Source organism: Pristiophorus japonicus, unplaced genomic scaffold, assembly GCF_044704955.1.
Source record: "Pristiophorus japonicus isolate sPriJap1 unplaced genomic scaffold, sPriJap1.hap1 HAP1_SCAFFOLD_117, whole genome shotgun sequence".
In the NCBI taxonomy this organism is placed as follows: Eukaryota; Metazoa; Chordata; class Chondrichthyes; family Pristiophoridae; genus Pristiophorus; species Pristiophorus japonicus.
In genome coordinates this window covers 1,416,411-1,435,734 of record NW_027250831.1, presented here as the reverse complement: position 1 = coordinate 1,435,734, position 19,324 = coordinate 1,416,411, and the positions used below count along the sequence as shown (strand labels likewise).

At 42.1% G+C, this 19,324-nt stretch overlaps 1 protein-coding gene across 1 annotated transcript; it reads left to right on the top strand.

Moving 5' to 3' along the window:
- The first annotated feature begins 14,066 nt into the window (after positions 1-14,066).
- Positions 14,067-19,071, top strand: LOC139242013 (probable G-protein coupled receptor 139). The gene is made up of 2 exons (XM_070870147.1): positions 14,067-14,136; positions 18,173-19,071. Exons 1-2 carry the CDS (start codon positions 14,067-14,069, stop codon positions 19,069-19,071), a joined length of 969 nt encoding a protein of 322 aa, XP_070726248.1.
- The last annotated feature ends 253 nt before the right edge of the window (positions 19,072-19,324 follow it).

Sequence of the window (19,324 nt, the reverse complement as noted above, 5' to 3'; positions counted from 1 at the left end):
GTACCCAGCTGCAACAAATCGAGTGATGGATTACCGAGCATGAGTGGCAGCAGGAATCACGTTGTGGATCCACGAGGGTGAGACCGAAGTTCATAGAATTGTTAAAGAGGTTGTCACGCCGAAGACTAAGAGAGAGTGGACAGAGAGCAAGTGGTCGCCACCACACAATAGAAGACGAGGCAGATAGTGCAGGAGGCCCTGGAGGGCATCATGCTCACCAAACGGTATTCTCTCCTGAATACTGGTGGATGCGATTGTTCGCCTGATCAGAGCCACGTCCACGGCAGCAAGGCCAGCTCAACTACACAGGAGGAGTGGAAATAGTGTAAGGGTTGTAGGGGATGCAATAGTGAAGGGAGCAGACAGTCGATTCAGTGGACGCAGAATTGACTCCAGGATGTATGTTGCCTCCAAATGCCAAGATCAAGGCGATCAACGAACGGTGGCTTGGCATTCTTGGGGAAGAGGGTGAACAGCCAGAGGTCTTGGTGCATATTTTTACTAGAGACATAGGTAGAAATAGGGATGAGATCCTGGAGGCAGATTTTAGGGAACTTGCAGAGAGATTAAAAGCAGCACCTCGAGGGTAGTAATCTCCAGATTACTCCCGATGCCATGTGCTAATGTGTAAAGTAATAGAAGGGTGGATGCGTGTCTGGACCGTTGGTGCTGGAGGGAGGGCTTTGGTTTCCTGAGGCATTGGGACTGTTTCTGCGGAGGCAGGACCTGCAAAAATCGGACGGATTGCCCCTCAACAGAGCTGGGACCAATATCCACGCCGGGAGCTTGCTAATGCTACTGGACAGGGTTTATACTAGCTTGGCAGTGGGATGAGACACCGAGAATGGAGTCAGTGGAGAGGGAGGAAAAACTTGATTTGGAAAACAAAAACGTAGAAGGTCAATTAGAGGACAGAGAAAACAAAAGTGAGATTGCAGTCAACAAGGATGTCTGCCTGTATCAAATGGTATATACTTCAAAGGAAGGAGTATAGCGAATAATGCAGATGAGCTGAGAGCACAGGAAGACACTTGATGTACGATATTATAGCTAGTACAGAGACATGGCTAAAATAGTGGCCGGCATGACAGGTCAACATTCCTGGTTACAGGAATTTGAGAGGGGATAGAGAGGGAAGAAAAACAGAAGGCGGTTCGTGGTACAGATTAATTAAACTACTCCGTCTATGAGGAGGGATGATATGTTGGAGGGAACATCCAAAGAGGGATGTGGGTCGAAATGAAAAACAAAACAGGGGCAATCACACTGCTGTGAGCATAATCTACACGCTGCAAACAGTGAGTGGGAGATCGAAGAGCAAATATGTAGGCAGATTTCTGAGAAGTGTAAAATCTATAGGGCTGTAATAGTAGCGGATTACAACTATCATAATATTAACTGGCATAAAATTTGTGTGAAGTGCATAGAGCGTGCTGAATTCCTAAAATGCTTTCAAGAGTTAATTTTCAGCCTGCACGTAGTGAAATCAACTCGGGAGGCGGATGTTCTCGATTGAGTTATAGGGAATGAAGCTCAGCATCAGGAATGGGTATCAATGGGAGGGCATTCAGGCGCCACTGACCATAATTCTTTTAGATTTAATGTAGTTATGAAAAAGGACAATGATAGACCAGGAAAGAAAGTTCAAATTCGGGAACAGCCAAATTTGCTAAGCTGAGAGTTGATTTGGCAACAATGGACTGGAAACAGCGACATGAAGGAAAATGCGTGTCTGAGCAGTGGGAGTACTTCATGGAGGAGATCTGGAGGGTTCAAACACCTTTGTGCCGTTAAAGATAATGGTTGGGACGAGCACATCCGATGTCGCCTGGATACCCAGGGCATATAAGGACGAATCAAGGAAAAAATGGAGTCTTATGCCTATAAACCCCCCTATAAACCCCCCTAGACCCTATAAACCCCACTATCAAACTGATTCCCGGGATGGCAGGACTGACATATGAAGAAAGACTGGATCAACTGGGCTTATATTCACTGGAACTTCGAAGAATGAGAGGGGATTTTCATAGAAACATATAAAATTCTGAGGGGATTGGACAGGTTAGAGGCAGGAAGAATGGTCCCGATGTTGGGGAAGTCCAGAACCAGGGTCACACAGTCTAAGGATAAGGGGTAAGCCATTTAGGACTGAGATGAGGAGAAACTTCTTCACTCAGAGAATTGTGAACCTGTGGAATTCCCTACCGCAGAGAGTTGTTGAGGCCAGTTCGTTGAATATATTCAAAAGGGAGTTAGTTGTGGCCCTTACGGCTGAAGGGATCAAGGGGTATGCAGAGAAAGCAGGAATGGGGTACTGAAGTTGCAGGATCAGCCATGATCATATTGAATGGCGGTGCAGGCTCGAAGGGCAGAATGGCCTGCTCCTGCACCTATTTTCTATGTTTCTCTGTTTCGATGATTCCAGGGTCTAAATGTGCAAATTTCTGGAGGAGTACAGAAATATAGAAACATAGAAAATATGTGCAGGAGTAGGCCATTCGGCCCTTCCAGCCTGCACAACCATCCAATATAATCATGGCTGATCATTTTTGCCACTTTAGTACTCCATTCCTGCTTTTTCTCCAATATCCTTCATCCGTTTAGCCGTAAAGGCCACATCTCACACCATTTTGTATATATCTAGCGAATTGGCCTCAACAACTTTCAGTGGTACAGAATTCCACAGGTTCACAATTCTCTGAGTGAAGAAATTTCGACACATCTCGGTTCTAAGTGGCTTAACCCTTACCCTTAGATTGTGACCCGTGGTTCTGCATTTGCCCAAAATCGGGAAAATTCTTCCTGCAACTAAACTGCCCAATCAGATCAGAATTTTATATATTACAATGAGATCCCAACTCATTCTTCAAATTACAGTGATTTTAAGCCTAGTCGATCCAGTCTTTCCTCTTATAGCAGTCCTGCCATCCGGGGAAACAGTCTGGTGAACTTTCGCTGCACTCCCGCAATAGCAAGAATGTCCTTCTTCAGATTAGGATATCTAAACTGTACACCACATTCAAGGTGCGGCCTCACCAAGGCCCTGTACAACGGTAGTGAGAACTCCCAGCTCCGATACTCAAATCCACGGGCTATGAAGATTAACATGACATTCGCCTTCTTCACCGCCTACTGTACCCGCATGCCAACTTTCAATGACTGATGTACCATGACACCCAGGTCTCGTTGCACTTCCCCTTTACCTAATCCTTTACCATTCAAACAAAATTCTCTCTTCCTGTTTTTGCCACCAAAGTGGGAAACGTCACATTTATTTTCGTTATACCGCATCTGCCATGTATTTGCCCACTCACGTAATTTGTCGAATCACTCTGCAGCCTCTTATCATCCGTCTCACAGCTCACACTGCCACCCAGCTTAATGTCATCTGGAAACTTAGAGATATTACATGCAATTCCTTCGTCTAAATCATTCATGTATATTTTTAAAAACTGTGGTCGCAACATTGAACCTTGCGGTACCCGACTAGCCACAGCCTGCCATTCTGAAAAGGAGCCATTTATTCCTAATCTTTGCGTCCTATCTGCCAACCAATTATGTTCCACGTCAAGACATTACTCCCAATACCATGTGCTTTAATTTCGCACACTAATCTCTTGTGTAGGATCTTATTCACAATCCAAATACACAGCATCCACTGGTTCTCCTTTGGCCACTGTAACTTTTAAATCGGCAAAAAATTCTCGAAGATTTGTAATGCTTCATATCCCTTTCATAAATGCATGCTGACTTGGACCGATCCTGTCACTGCCTTTTAAACGCGCTGCCATTACATCTTGAATAATTCATTCCAGAATTTTTCCCACTACCAATGTCAGGCTTACTGGTCTATAAATCGCTGTTTTCTCTCTCCCTTCTTTTTAAAAATGTGGGCTTACATTAGCTGCCATCCAATGCATGGGAACTGATCCAGAGACTAGAGAAGCAAAGCATTTGTTCAATTGGTCTGCCATTTCGTTTGTCGCCATTATTAATTCACCTGATTCTGAAAAACAGTGACCTACACTGATCATTTTCTCTTCACAGAGGTTTTTGTAGTCAGTTTTCTGTTCTCTGCTAATTTTATCCTTTTTCCTCTTCTGCTGAATTCTAAGGGTCTACCAGTCCTCAGGTTTGCTGTTTTTCTGGCCAATTTATATGCCTCTTCCTTGGATTTAATACTATCTCTAATGTCTCTAGTTTGCCACGATTGAACCACCTTCCACATTTTATCTGTATGCCAGACAGGGCTGTACAATTTTTGAAGTTCATTCTAGTGTTGTTTAAATGTCTGCCATTGCTATTCCTACATCAACACTTTAAGTAACATTCGCCAGTCTATCCTACCAATTCACGTCTCATACCATTCGAAGTTACCTTTCTTTAAGTTCAGCACTCTAGTCTCTGAATTAACTGTGTCACTCTCTATCTTAATGAAGAAATCTACCATATTATGATCACTCTTCCCCAAATGGCAGCGCACAATAAAATTGCGAATTAATCATCTCTCATAACACAACACACAGTCTAGGATGGCCAGCTCTCGAGTTGTTTCCTCGATGTATTGTTCTAGAAAACCATCTCTTATACACCCCAGCCTATCCTCCTCCAACGTATTGCTACCAGTTCGGTTAGCCCAATCTATATGCAGATTAAAGTCACCCATGATAACTACTGTACCGTTATTGCACGCATCTCTAATTTCCTCTTGATTCCATCCCCAATCTCACTACTACTGGTTGGTTATGTTTTCCGTAGCTGTAACCATACAGATTCAACATTATCAATGCTAATTTACTTCCTTACAATTGCATCAGTCACCTTTTTAACCAGCAACGCAACCCCACCTCCTTTTACTTTCTGTCTATCCTTGCTGAATATTGAATACCCCTTGATTTTGAGTTCCCCGCCTTGGTCACGCTGGAGCCATATCTTCATAATCCAAAATACATCATGTCCATTAACAGCTATCTGTGCAGTTAGTTCATCCATCGTATTACGAATGCTCCTCGCATTGAGACACAGAGCCTTCAGGCTTGTATATTTAACAATCTTTGTCCTTTTAAAATTGTGTTGTCATGTGGCACTTTTTGATTTTGCCAGTGATTTCTCTGCCCTGCACTTTTCCTTATCTCCTTTCTACCTTTACTTCTGCCACTATTTTACTTCCCTCTGTCTCCCTGCATAGATTTTCACCCTCCTACATATTAGTTTAAACCCTACCGAGCTGCACTAACAAACACACCACCTTGGACATTGGTTCTGTTGCTGCCCAGATGCAGAACGTCCGGTTTGTACTGGTCCCACTTTCCCCCAAAACGGTTGCAATGGCCCAGGAATTGGAATCCTCCCTCTTTCACCATTCCTCAAGCCACGTATTCGTTGTAACTATCCTGCTATTTCGAGTCTGATTAAACCGTGGCATTGTAGTAATCCTGAGAACAATCTTTGAGGACCTATATTTTAATTGAAACACCTGGACTCCCTAAATTCAGCTTGTCGGACCTCATTCAGGTTTTTACCTATATCGTTGGTACCTGTATGTCCCACGACAACTGGCTGTTCACCCTACCCCTGCAGAATGCTGTGCAGCTGCTCCGAGACATCCTTAACACTTGCACAAGGGAGGCAACATACCATCCTGCTGTCTCGATTGCCTTCGTAGAAGCGCCTATCGCTTCCTCCTACAATAGAATTCCCAACCGCTAAAGCTCTCTCACTCTTTTTCCTGCTCTCTTCTGCAGCACAGCCATCCATGGTGTCATGAATTTATCTGCTGCTGCCTTCCCCAAATGGGTCATCTCCTCCAACATTACCCAACACGGTATATCTATTTTGGAGGGGATGACCGCAGGGGACCCCTGGACTACCTTCCTTCCACTGCTCTGCCTGATGGTCACCCAATCCCTATCTGCCTATGTAACCTTTACCTGCGGTGTGACCAACGCACTAAACGTGCTATTCACGACACTTTGGAAGCTCCAAAGTGAGTCAATGCGGAACTCCAGTGCCATAATCCAGTCTTTCAGGAGCTGCCGAATGGACACACTTCCTGCACACATAGTAGGCAGGGACATTGGAAGCGTCCCTGCTTTCCTGCATTACACATGAGAAGCACGACACGCGTCTGGACTCTCTTGCCATGATGTAATCCTTAAATTAACTTAATTTGGCAAAATTGCCAAAATGTTACCTCCAAATATGAAAAGAAAACGAAAATGTTTAAATAATCACCAATCCACTAGCCAATCACTTACCCTCTAAGTTGTGACGTCAAACTTCGATTTCTTATTACTTCTTTGTTTACTTCTGTCCCTGCACCAGCTCCTGTTCCCGAACTGCCGCTCCCGAACTGCTGATGGCCTTTTAAAATCCTCGTCCTCGAACTCCCGCTGCACCCGACTGCTGCTCCGACTGCCCAAACTTCAGGCCTTTTATAGGCCACGATCCTCGACCTCACGCTGCTCCCGATTACTGCGTGCAGGGGTGAAATTAAAAAGGATATTAGCTCAGTAAAGGAAGAGCATGGAATCTTCTTGGCAAGTAAAATCAAGGAAAACTCAAAGATTATTTATAAATATATTAAGAGCAGAATTACAACGAAGAAAAGTGGGGCCAATTAGAGAACATGAAGGTGATCTGTGTTTGGAGACGGAAGATGTGGGCATGGTTTTTCTTGAATGCTTTGCGTCTCTATTCACAAAGAAGCGGGGCGATGCAGACACTGCTATCGGCGGGGGCGGGGTGGGCGGGGGGAGACGTTTGAAAAAATAGATTAATAAAAATTGTGAGAGAAAAGGTATTAACTTGTTGAGCACAATTTCACGTGGATAATTCCCTTGGCCCGGATGTAATGTATCCCAGGCAATTAAGTGAAGCAAGAGAGGAAAGAGCAGAGGCTTTGACCATGATTTTCCTGTTCTCTCGGCTTTGCTTTCAGAGGACTGGAGGACTGCTAATGTGGTACCAATATTTAAGAAGCGAATATGGGAAACGCTGAAAATTGGAGGCCAGTCAGCCTAAACTCGGCGGTGACAACCGTATTGGAAACAATTCTGAAAGACAGGTTAAATCATAATTGATAGAGGCATGGATTAATCAAGGACAATCAGCACGGATTTGTTAAGTGAAGGTCGTGTCTGACTAAACTGATTGAATTTTGTGAGGATTTAACAAGCAGGGTCGATGATGGCAGTGACTTTGGTATATTGTATTTGGATTTCCCCAAGGCTTTTGATAAGGCTCCACATAGCAGAGTGGTCTCGAATGTATAAACCTATGGGAACCAGTGCGAAGTGGCAAGTTGGATACAAAATGTCTCAAAGGCAGGAATCAGTAATGGTTGATGTGTGTTTTTGTGACTGGAAAGCTGATTCCAGTGGGATTCCACAGGGCTCAGTACTAGGTCACTTGATTTTTGTGCAATACGTCAATGATCTCGACCTGAATATAGGGGGTATGATTAACAAGTGTGCAGATGGCACGAACTTCGGCTGTGTGTTCGACAACGAACAAGAAAGCTATAGACTGCAGGAAGATATCTGTCAACTAATGAGGGGGAAAAATTAACAGATGGAGTATAATGTTGGAACATGTGAGGTCATGCACAATGGCAAAAAAAAATCAGAGTGCAAGTAAATGTTTTAATATAGAAAAAATCGAAATTGGCGCAGTAGAGCGGAACCAGGGGGTACTTGTACATGAAACACAAAACGATAATATGCAGGTACAGCAATTGATCAGGAAGATCAATGGTATCTTGGCCTTTAATGCAAATGGGCTGGAGTATAAAAGCAGGGGATTTTAATAAAGCTAGATAAAATATTCGTGAGGCCACACCTGGAATGCTGTGTGCAGTTTTAATTTCCATATTTACGAAAGGACATACTTGCTTTGGAGGCAGTTCAGTGAAGGTTCACTAGGTTGAGTCCGTGGACGACGGGGTTGAATTATGAGGAAAGTTTGACTAGGTTGGGTCTCTACTCATTGGAATTCATACGAATGTGAGGTGATCTTATCGAAACGTAAAGGATTATGATGGGGCTGGACAAGGTGGATGCAGAGAGGATGTTTCAACTGATGGGGGAGACTAGCACTTGATGGCACTATCTTTGCATAAGGGGCCGCACATTTAAATCAGAGATGAGGAGAAATTTCATCTCTCAGAAGGTTGGAAATCTGTGGAATTCGCTGCGTCGGAGAGCTGTGGAAGCGGTGACATTGAATATATTTAAAAGAGAAATAGACAGCTTCTGAAAAAACAAGAGGAGAAGTGGTCATGGGGAGTGGGCTGGCTACTGGTGCTGAGTTCATGATGAGGCAAGCCATGAACGTATTGATTGGAGGAGCAGGCTCGAAGGGCCGTATGGCCGAATTCTGTTCCTATTTCTTCTTTTCTTAAGTTCTTATAACAGTGGCAAATGGAATGTAGTCTGGAGATGTGTGTATTAATGCATTTGTGGAGAGCTAACAAGTAACACAATACACCTTAAAATGTAGGAAACTGAGAAGTGTTGAGGAACAAAGGGATCTTGGAGTGCAGGTACACAGATCCCTGAATGAATCAGGCAATGTAGTAAGGTGGTTAGGAAGGTAAACGGAATGCTTGACTTTATTAGCCGAGGCCGAGAATAAAATAACAGGGGGTTATGCTTGAACTGTCTAAAGCAATGGTTGGTCACAGATGGAGTACTGCCCATAGTTCTGGTCACCGCAATACAGGCAATATGTGATTGCTCTGGAAAGGGTTACAGACGAAATTTACGAGGATGTTGCCGGGAGTAGAGAATCTTAGGTATCTGGAGAGACTGGATAGACTGGATTTGTTTTCCTTGGAACAGATGAGGCTGTGGATGCCTCATGGAGGTATACAAAATTATGAGGGGGCTGGACATATTGGATAAAAAGTACCTATTTCCCTGAGCAGTTTGGTCAACAAGCAGGGATGATACATTTTAAGTAATTGTTAGAAGATTTAGAGATGATGTCAGGGGAAATTTCTTCACCCAGAGGGCTGTGTTGGTTTATGCCTCAGTTCCTGAAACGGCGTTAGAGGCAGAAACATTCAACACGTTAAAAAATGCATTTGAAGCGCTGCAAACTGCAGGGCTATGGACTCAGAGACGGAAACTGGGATTAGGCTGGATCGCCTCTTGTTGGCTGGCACGGACACGATGGGCCAGAGTGGCCTCCTTCCCTGCTGTAAATATTGAAGATGCTTCCATTCTACGTACGTGGAGCCTGGACACTATTATTATTTCATTGTTTTAAGCGTTTCAGCATTTAGAAAGTAGGCTATGCACAATTTTCTATTCCAAAATAGATGACCTTACAGTTGCCAACATTGAAAGCTTTTTGCAACAGTTTTGCTGACTCACTTAATCAATCAATGCATTTTTGTAATTGTATGCACTGACCACAATTCCATCAATCTTTGTGTCAGCGGCAACTTTTGATGTTTTTCTTTCTATCACATAATTTACTTCGCTAATCAATAGGGAATAGTTCAGGACCCAACTAAGATCCTGTAGGTCACCATTAGTCACATCCTGCCATTTGGAAAATCTTCCCATTGTCCCCGTCTCCGTCTGCTCGGCCAATTTCCTAACAAACTCAATAATTTGCCTTCATTTCCATGGGATTCAATCTTAGTTAACAGTCAATTATAACGGACATAATCAAGTGACTTCCAGAAGTTCACATAAATAACATCCATTGACATTCCCCTATCCACTACCGAACACAACTCTTTAAAAAAATCTTCAGCTTTGTCAGGCTTGATCTACATTTTTCAAATGCACGCTGGATCTCTCTGATCAGCTAACATTGTTCAAGGTGTTCAGTCACCCCATCCTTATTTCTGGGCAATTTCCCGATACGAGGTGTTCCAAACATTTCCTGGTTTCACTTGCTCAACATTGCAAAATAACCGAGAGACCTGCGCATTTTTTACATCAAAATAAACATTTATTCATTGAGAGAATTGACAAAGTTTACAGTTAGAGCATTTTCAATGTGCTCGCTTAATTTATTTAAATCACTTGGAAAGAAACCATCTGGTCCTGCGGATCTGTTGCTCCATAGTGCCACGAGTTTCTACATTACAGCTATTTTGCTCTGTCAATTAGATTGAGTCCCTAGTTCATTACAGGATTGCTTGTAACTTCCGACATGCTATCCTCTTACTCTACTGCAAACGCTGAAGCAAAGTCGTTGTTCAACATGTCGGCCATCTTAAATGATCATTGACATAACACCGTTATCAATTTTCGAAATGCCAACATTGCTCACGAGCAGCCTCTTTTTCCCATTATCATTGTTGTAATAACGTATTTGTTAAAATTGGTAAATAGTGAGTAAACAATATAGGTAGTGTTATTTTATCAGGCTGAATGTGAACATACTTTTCTTATTTAATAATTTAAACTTTTAAGTTAAAACTGAAAGTCAGTGGCAGTTAACATTTAACAGACAATCACCTGTAATTAGGCTGAGGTTCGGGAGTTAGTTATTGTGCAAGCTGATGACAGACTAGTTGTAACTCGCATCGTTTTTGCAGGTAAATATAGAAGGGATATCTGGCAGACACTGAGCTACGTGCGCAGAGCATTGAACATTTTCGAAACGGTGTGGCATGCTCCACAATAAGGTAACATAAACTTGGTTAGACAGGAAAGTCGGTGCAACAAAACCAACTATTATATATATATCATCATCATCATCGGCAGTCCCTCGGAATCGTGGAATACTTGCTTACGCTCCTGAGGTGAGTTATTTGGTGCAGAACCGTCCAATATGAGACACAGACTCTGTCGCAGGTGGGAGCTTCACACTTCGAGGGAAGCGTTGGGTGGCATTGGTTTGCCTCACGCTCCTTCCACTGCCTGCGGTTGACGTCTGCAGGCTCTCGGCATTGAGCTTCGAAGAGCTCAACGTCCTCGTGGATGCATTTTCTCCACCTAGGGCGGTCTTCCGCCAGGCACTCCCATATGTCAGTGGTGAAGTCGTACTTTAGCAGGGAGGAATCGAGCGTGTGCCTCTACCGGTTGTGCTGCCCACCTTTAGTTCATTTACCACGAAGAAACTCCATATAGAGTATTTGCTTGGGGCGTCTCGTGGCTGGCATGCGAACTATGTGGCCTGGAGCGAAGCTGATCGAGTGTGGCCAGTGCTTCAATCCTGGGGATGTTAGCCTGGATGAGGATACTGATGTTGTTAGCCTGGACAGTTATCAAGACGATATATATATATATAGCACCTTTAACGTCGCAAAACTTTCCAAGGCGCTTCGCACCAGTGCTGTAAAAAACATTTCAAAGCTGAACCATCTAAGGAGAAATTAGTTCACCTGAACAAGACTTGGCAGTGGAGGTACGTTTGGATGAGTGGTTTAAAGGAGGAAAGAGAGATTAAGAGGCAGTGAGGTTTGGGAAGCACTCCAGTATTCAGGGCCATGCCTGCTGAAGGCTAGGCCATCAATAGTTGAGCAATTAAAATCAGGATGCGCAAGAGGCCAGAATTAGAGGAGCTCAAATAGCTCGGGATGGGCAGCGGTGATGTGGGACTGCAGCAGATTACAGAAATAGTGAGGGGCAATGCGATGGAAGGATTAGAAAAAAATGAGAATATTAAAATTGAGGCGTTGCTTGATCGTGGGGCAATTTATGTCAGGGAGAACACTGGTGATGAATGAACCGAACGTGGTGCGGGTGAGAACACGGGCAGCAGACTTCTGGATGACCTCAAGCTTATGTAGGGTAGGACGTGGGAGGTCAACAAGAGTGCTTTGTAGCAGTCAAGTCCAGAAGTAAATAAAGCATGGATGAGGGTTTCATTAGCAGATGAATTGAGGCAGGGATGAATTTGGCGATGGAAATTTCAAAGTTGGTGTCCAATAGGGCACCAAAGTTGCAAACAATCTGGTTGAGCCTCAGCTGGATGTAAAGGAGAGGAATGCAGTCGGTAGAATATATGGATAGCAGTCTTTTGGCACTGATCCTTCCCTAATGATGTTATATATGTGTAATAGTGCTTGTGGTATCCCGTCGATAACTTGATTCAGTACGCACCTTTTATAAAGTGATTCGTTTATAAATTATTTGCACCTTTTTGTCTTCACTGTCTTTGGGTTGCAGTGGATCTGACAATCAGGTACTGCGCATAACTGACGTCCGATTTAATACCGCCAAATTTGCGCCACAGCCCGTGATTTATTTTCATCCTACATTATACCAGTTTTCATGTTTACATGTTTAGAAATGAAGGACGCTTAGCAGGTGAAATATTTAATGTTTGAAACTACAACGCGCCTGACACCGTGTTAAATTAGTTAACGTTAGTGAATGAGCACCAGGAGCCAAATACAGCCAGTTTGGTATGTGCAAAAAATGTTTGTAAGAAGAACGTGCGATTTCCACAGTTGCAAGTAGGTGCAAGACTTGAGATACAGCTAGGGGCTTAGGACTAATGGGCTACGAGAATGAACAGGACTGCGTCCAAAAGCCTGGCGCAGGTGAAAATGCTTGAATATCCCTCTATGTAAATCTATGCGACTACAGTCTGAATGTGCATAAGCATGTATCAATTTTTTCTTTTACAATGCAAAGGTGACGGTGTTGAACATCTATGAATCCATATCCACCTAATTAGGTGCAAATGTAAGTTGTGAGCAGGATGCAACGAGGTATCAAGTGGACTTAGAAAGACTAGCCGAATTGGCAACAACTTGGTAAATGGAAGGTAACATGAAGACATCTATGTTTCCTCTTTGGTAGGAAAAATAAAAAAGCAGAGTATATTTGAAATGGTGAGAGAAATGCGAAAATGGTGGTGTCCAGAGGAACCTGGGTGTTCTTGTACACGAAGCGCTGTTCGTTAACATACAAGTACAGAAAGCTATTAAGAAAGCAAATGGTGTGTTGGCCTTAAATTCAAGTGGATTTGAGAAGGATAACATTGCTATAGAGGAGGTGCAAGGAAGCTTCGCCAGCCTAGTCCTGGGATGGGGTCAGTTGTCCAATGATGAGTAATTGAGTAGACTAGTGCTATATTCTCTAGATTTTAGAAGAAAGGGTGCAGATATCATTGAATATACAAAATTCGTAAAGGGAAAATGTCAGGAGGCCGTACCCTCTGGCTGGGGTGTCCAGAACCAAGGGACATAGTCTCAAAATGAAGGCATGGCCAGTTAGGACAGAAATGAGAACGAACTTGTTCATTCAGAAAGTGATGAATCTTTGGAATTCTGTCCCCCAGATGAGAATGGACGCTCCTTCTTTGAGTATATTCGCGGTGGATGTTGGTCGATTATTGAATCTTAGGCGAATCATGGGATATGATGACAGTGCTGCAAACAAGAGTTGAGGTAGAAGATCACCCATTACTTTCTTTTATTGCAGAGCAGGCTCGAGGGGGCCGAATGGCCTATTCTGTTCCTAATTATTATCATGTTCTTATTCACTTCTCACGTTTAAAAATGGGGATGCCAGCAAGAGACACGGCGAATATCATAAGCTTGTGAATTCTTTTTTTGAAAACAAAAATATTTGGAAAAGCCGAGTTCTTCTTTGATACTTTGTATGACAAGATATGAATTGACATATCTATTTGCATTGCAAACTTCCACGGTACTGACTTTGCATGTCTCGAGTCTATGCACAATGTTTTGAGTGCAAATTCTGGAAGAGTTAATACAGAATTGACATAACAGCCCATTTGGCAATTTAAAAGCATCATATAAATAAGAATTCTCCTGTAACACAACACTGGTGTTTCGGGAAAACAGTTGTATTTTTATTTATTGTGAATAAATAGGAAACAATATGTTATCGTATGTGTCTGAATACTCAAAAAGCTATTGGTATTGCTCAATAAAAGTAGAACATTAAGTGGTTAATGAATCTAGTTGTTCGAGCCAATGTAACTAACATAACGTGTGGCACATTCCCGCGAATTAGCTGCATGGAAGTTCTCTCGTATATCAGTCAATTTCCTTTGAACTAATCTTAATATTTGATCATTTGCAGCCTTCTGATTAGCAGCACAGATATCGCTGTTTCTCGCGGAAAATGGGATATCCACTGATATATCGAATCGAACGAATCTACTACCCTATGCTTGCAGTCTTTGGTGTCACCGGTAAGATATTACATCCAGTTAGTCATATTGTAACGCCCTATGTGAGGATTACTGTTCCTGTAGGGTGGCCAGCCCAGCGACACCTTTGTTCCAAATTCTTTTCCGTACAGCTTACATTGAAATGGATCATCGAAATGTACAGGCCAATAAATACATCTCGGGCAGTGGTTCAAAACAGGTGGTCGAGGATCGGGTGCCCGCTGGTGGCAGCATCAGCTATTCGGTCCCACGTGCAGTGAAAGTTACTGAATGACCGGCGCTGTCTATAACGGGTGCACGATCCGTTACCACCCATTTTGCGAATCGCCCCAGAGCCATTTCTAGAATCAAATGCACTTCTTTGTCGAAAGGTTAACGTTTGTTGAGAATTTGGCAGAAGCAATATTGCCGAATTAGCCTAATCTCATGTGCATTGTGGAATTTTCCATCTCAAATAGACATGGACATCTGATCAGAAATAGTACAGAAACGCTTTGGGACATGTTGGTTTACTGTAATGATTCTAATTATGTTGTACATGCGAGGACGATTGGGGACAAGGGGGTAGCAATTAACATTGCAGCAGAAAGTAGGTTCCAGGTTCCTAACTCATAAGGTTCACTTTGTTCATCAGTTAATTTGTCTCTGCATAAAAGTGCGATGTTACATATATTCGCTATAGTCGCATCCTGCTCTTCACTTGCTCAGTTAAAGTCTTTGAAGGTGAAATTGTCACCAATATTCAAGTTGCACTGAATCGTATCACAATGATACAAATCTGATTCTAGAACTTGATGGAAGATTAACCTCATAGACCCCATTCCAGTTGTGTTCACATATTTCTTCATTAACATGACAGCTTGTTATATAATTAATTGTGTTGCCCCCGGGCTGTAAAATCCACTCCCTTGTTCCTGCCCTGAGGTACCATGGAACGACTGAGTCGCCCTGCTGCGAGTACTGCGTGGAATATGTGGTATTAGCCTGGAATTTGTGGTGACTAAGATGGCGAACTAAAATCATGCACAGTTATTAGCCCTTTCAACCTGACCACTTGATCATGATTAAGGGCCTATGCATCAAACAAGAAAATCCTGAATTTGTAGTCACATATTCACTATTTGACACAGGCATTGCTGAGCCCCGCCCCTTCTCCACCTCCATTAGCCTGGTTTCACTGTAAGCAGGGAAAGTCCAACTCACCAAAACTTGTCTTTTCTGTCTAATCTCGCTGTTAAACGAAAGATTACCATATAGCCTTGTTGCAATAAGGTAACTGGGGTGTAATCGCCTATTGCCAGCTAAAGAAAAGTTATGCTCTTGGAAAATTAATTTGGATTTGAAGCGTGATCAAAGTTTTGCATAACAATGAAAATAACAATTATTATTCAACTTAAAAATATATATTTTTTAAATTATTGCTAGTATTTATATCAGTTTTACCTTGTCCCATGCGAGAACCTCAATATTTAATCTGCTGCCAACAACATTTTTAAACAGTCTGAATAAAAGCAAAATCGCCACATCCTGTTTGCTGGTCGGTGAGAATTATGGATTTTGATTGTCTGCGCAGACAGATTGTTGATGTCACGACAGTTCTCATTTGGGTGTTCCCAGCATTCTGCACTGCTCTGAATTGCACGTCATCAGAGAGATCGCAAGATGGTTTTGTGCAGCTGTCTTCGGGACCAACAATGATTGGCTTTGCTTCGGTGTTGACTGTATATTCCAGACCAATTCTTTACCTGAAGAAGAAATAGTGCAGTTCAACCATATAGATGCACGTAAAGTTAGCAAACAACACAAAACTCCACGAAAATAATGTTATTTAAGTTAATTGAGCTGGAAAAGCGATAGGTTAGCGCCTCCTGTCAGGAAGCTAATTGTTTAGTGATTGGTTGCGGTGAATGCAGCAACACCCGCAAACCTCGGTGCCGAATTAGCACTTGCGCTAACTCATCGTACCTGTGCCTCTGGTAATTCGAAGATTGTGATGTCATAAAGTGCGCAGTGCTCCATTAGTGCCCTGGATAGAACATTGACTCGCGCACCCTGCAGTATCAATGCACTCCGAAGTTGACAGCGAGAGGATGCGTTACAAATCCGGCTGGCCAATTGGCGAGCAGTAATTAAAGGATCTGCTGTTCAGCTCAACTACACTTTATTATTTGCACTCGTCTGGTGCCTGTGCAAAGTTTTTACTGTCTCAGTCGTGCAAGGTGTCCAAGCCCTTCACTTTGTAGAAGTGTTCACGACGATAATGTGAGTCATGCCGGTCGCCTTCAAAACAGAGCTGGCGGACAACTAGCTGATGCAACATCATTGGGCTTTCCATTATGCGTTGGACACAGCTTCACATGCCGTTAGCACTGTGCTCGTCATGGTTTAGTGTTCTTTGCTGCCTCCCCTCTCTCGCACGTTATAACCCTAAGAGAAGATTGGTGCTTGAATTTGCACTCTACTTTCCACTTGGTCTGCCAAAACTAAATACCGCTTAGAGCGATTGATTTGCGTCGAGTACAAATTTTTCCACTTTTTAATATTTAACGCCCAACTGCGGCATTACCGAATTTCTAGAGGATTAATAACTCCGCAGATTTGTATATTGGGCCTTGCACATGATTATTGCTACGGGGCTGAAATGCAAAGTCGACTGCCGTGGAAATCAGATGATGCGGATCAGAAACCCGATATTCGCACGGCTGATCTTCCTTTTTATTTGTACTGCTATTATTTCACTTTTAACGTGACATCTCAACTCATAATTTCATGATAATATTTTATTTCCTTTTTGATATAATGTCTTAAATCAATAGTTGATATTTCCATAATTTCATCATTTTATGTTCTAATTATTTTAAGTACCTGTTGCTTTTATATTTCTATTTCATTGCAATCTCTCAAGTCAATATGCTACTTCTGTTTTACTGTGTGTTTTACTTTAATGAATGAATCCCTGAATTTACTGCATATATTTGTGATATTTATTGTACTTTCCAAAACCATTACAGGTATTCGTGTTTCAGTTGTCTCCTTACTGTGAGCTGCTAAATCTTTCTTGGATTTATTTATTTTAGTGTTCTTCACTGTCCTCTCAATTCAATGACGTTTGAATACACCTCATATAAACCCTCTTATCGTCAACGATCTGAGTTGGGTCTGCAGTCCAGACTTTATCTCCTCTCCTGTACATGAACGTGCACGCCCGACTGATATTTTGCGGCACTTTATCCTGGATTCTTCCTAATTTGCACTTTTTAAACTTCCCGGTATATAATCTCACAATTCCACGTTATCTCTCTTGCTTTTAACATAACTCCTTATCTCAAATTAGCATTTGTTACAGCTGTTTTATTTCACACTGTACATGCAACTTCCAAAATCATTATCATTATATTCCGAGCATAAATATTCAATTTGTCATTGATTGTCTACAGTTGACTCTTACGTTATGTTCATCACTGAATCCCCTCTTGCATTGTGATACTTTATATCTTCCATTTAGAGTAATCTCATAAACCTTAATGATTGTCCGACTGTTAAAGGAGTTGCCTTTCTTGAAACCTGGCGATTCGTTATTCAATTATATTGTGTCATTTCATCCGCCAACAAGATTATTTTAGAGGTCATTACTGATTTGTGGTTTTACTTTAATTCACAAAGCTAGTCATGGAAAAAATATTGTATAAGCCACTCAAATTATTATGGCTCTCTAAATTTTATTGCATAGCTCATCACTGTGAACTTTCCATTCTTTACATGTTTTATTTATTTTTAATATTTCAATCCATTTGAATCCAACCTTTCTTAGTCTCCAATGAATTTCACCATGCTCTTCTATGCGGCTCATTGAAAAATGCATTATATAAGTTTCTCTATTTTGTGGTTGTCCAAATTTGCTATTATTTTCATAATATGAAACATGCGTGGGCTACGAGCGAAATAGTCATTTACCAACGGCACAGACCAAAAACCTAGCAGCAATTGACACGTGATTGTGGTAAACAGAACATATTGGCAGAGTCTAAACTAAATTTTGTATTCCTATTTCTTCAAGTTAACATGGTGGCGATTGTGATACTCTCCCGCGGAAAGTGTGGTCTCTCCAAATGCATCACTCGCTATCTGGTGGGAATGGCAGCGGCCGATCTATTTGTTGTTGTCACTGATGTAATTCTGAATCGCATTAATATTATGTATTTTCCTGTTAATTTCTTGTCCATCACTCCTGTATGCTCTGTGTTGGTTGTGTTGTGCATTGCATCCATTGATTGTTCGGTATGGTTTACGGTTGCTTTCACCTTTGATCGCTTTATAGCCATTTGCTGTCAGAAGCTCAGAACGAAATATTGCACGCAGAGAACTGCGACTGTGGTTTTAGGAGCCGTGTGCGTGGTTAGCCCTATTAGATGTATCCCCTTTTACTTTATATTCCAGCCTAAAATTATAATTGACCAAGTTCCCTGGTTTTGTTTTTCGAATGAAAGCTTCTATAATTCGCCTTTTTGGAGCGCATATGAGTGGATTGATAGTATTATAACCCCTTTAGTACCGATCTGTTTAATTGTTTCGTTCAATGCACTAACGGTCAGACACATTATAGCGGCAAATAGAATCCGCAGGGGTCTCCGGAACAATGGTCAGGATCAGAATGACCAAAAGATGGAGAACCGGAAAAAATCCATGATATTGCTGTTTACTCTATCTGGTAATTTCATACTTTTGTGGATGATATATGTAGTTTATTCGCTAAATTGGTTAGTGGAAAACTATAATTATATCGACAAATACCTCAATACTCCGCTGTATCGGGTTCAGCAGGTTGGATTCATGCTGCAGCTTCTTTCTGCTTGTACAAACACGTGTATCTATGGATTAACCCAGACTAAATTCAGAGAGGAGTTGAAGAGTGGGATGAAATATCTGTTTACTCTAAATGGAAAATTACTTAAATAAAAGCTTCAAAAGCAATATTTTTTCAATCAAGGTCACTTTTATTTTATTTGGAATGGCTGCTTGGGTAAGTAATAGGCCCGAGGATGAATGATGAATATGAGCTCTTTTTAAATTCAAGCACACTGGTGGATTTCAATCGATAGACTTTTCCTCCCACCAACATTACTGCTACCCATTGGTGTTGTCAGAAACCAGCTAATCTGAATATTTATTGATCTACTGCAACATGTGGACAGGAGTTGCGGGTTTACTG

Excerpts from the sequence above, each read along its gene's own strand:
- LOC139242013 (XM_070870147.1), top strand. The coding sequence starts at position 14,067 with ATGGGATATCCACTGATATATCGAATCGAACGAATCTACTACCCTATG. Across the intron at positions 14,137-18,172 it reads TGCAGTCTTTGGTGTCACCG|TTAACATGGTGGCGATTGTG; the intron begins GTAAGATATTAC and ends TATTTCTTCAAG.